Source organism: Lipotes vexillifer, unplaced genomic scaffold (assembly GCF_000442215.2).
Source record: "Lipotes vexillifer unplaced genomic scaffold, Lipotes_vexillifer_v1.1 scaffold308, whole genome shotgun sequence".
Classification (NCBI taxonomy): Eukaryota; Metazoa; Chordata; class Mammalia; order Artiodactyla; family Lipotidae; genus Lipotes; species Lipotes vexillifer.
Genome location: NW_006792985.1, coordinates 807,439 through 807,946, shown reverse-complemented (window position 1 = coordinate 807,946; position 508 = coordinate 807,439). Strand labels below are relative to the sequence as shown.

The 508-nt window shown below is 54.7% G+C and overlaps 1 protein-coding gene across 1 annotated transcript in view; it reads left to right on the top strand.

The window, feature by feature from the left end:
• Positions 1-508, top strand: part of PRSS55 (serine protease 55) — a 51,236-nt gene that overhangs the window by 48,743 nt on the left and 1,985 nt on the right. Inside the window, exon 6 of the mRNA XM_007466181.1 lies at positions 434-503. Coding sequence (XP_007466243.1) covers positions 434-503 — 70 coding nt within the window. The remainder of the gene's footprint in view (positions 1-433; positions 504-508) is intronic.

The window sequence follows — 508 nt, the reverse complement described above, 5'->3', positions numbered from 1 at the left end:
CACAAAAAAAAAAAAAAAAAAAAAAAATAGGAGACCCAGTTCACACCCACAGGCCTAACAGCGCTCCTCGCATCCTCTTTTCATTCCTTCCCTTTACAGCTCTGTCCAGAGCTTATGATTTAAGACCCGCAAATCCGGTCCCCACTCTTCCTCAGCCTGGGTCCGCCGTGTTCCAGCTCCCTCTCTGTGTGCTGTGCATGGAGCGTGTGCATGGCCACGCTCTACATACCACGGTTCCTGGAGCCGGGCTGAGAGCTGTACATGCCCCACGTGCAGCCGCGATAGGGTGGGTGTTGATCTGCAATGATGTGATTCCGCTTGGCGGCCTGGAGACGGGAGGTCCGTGAACCCTCTTCCATGAGCGAGCTGTGCTCTGCCTCACATGGATAGTTTCAAATGGGACTCGCTGCTGATCTGTGTTCTCTGTCCACAGGGTGACAGCGGGGGTCCTCTCGTCTGTACCACAGAATCTGGCAAGAAGTGGTACCAGGTGGGCATCATCAGCTGG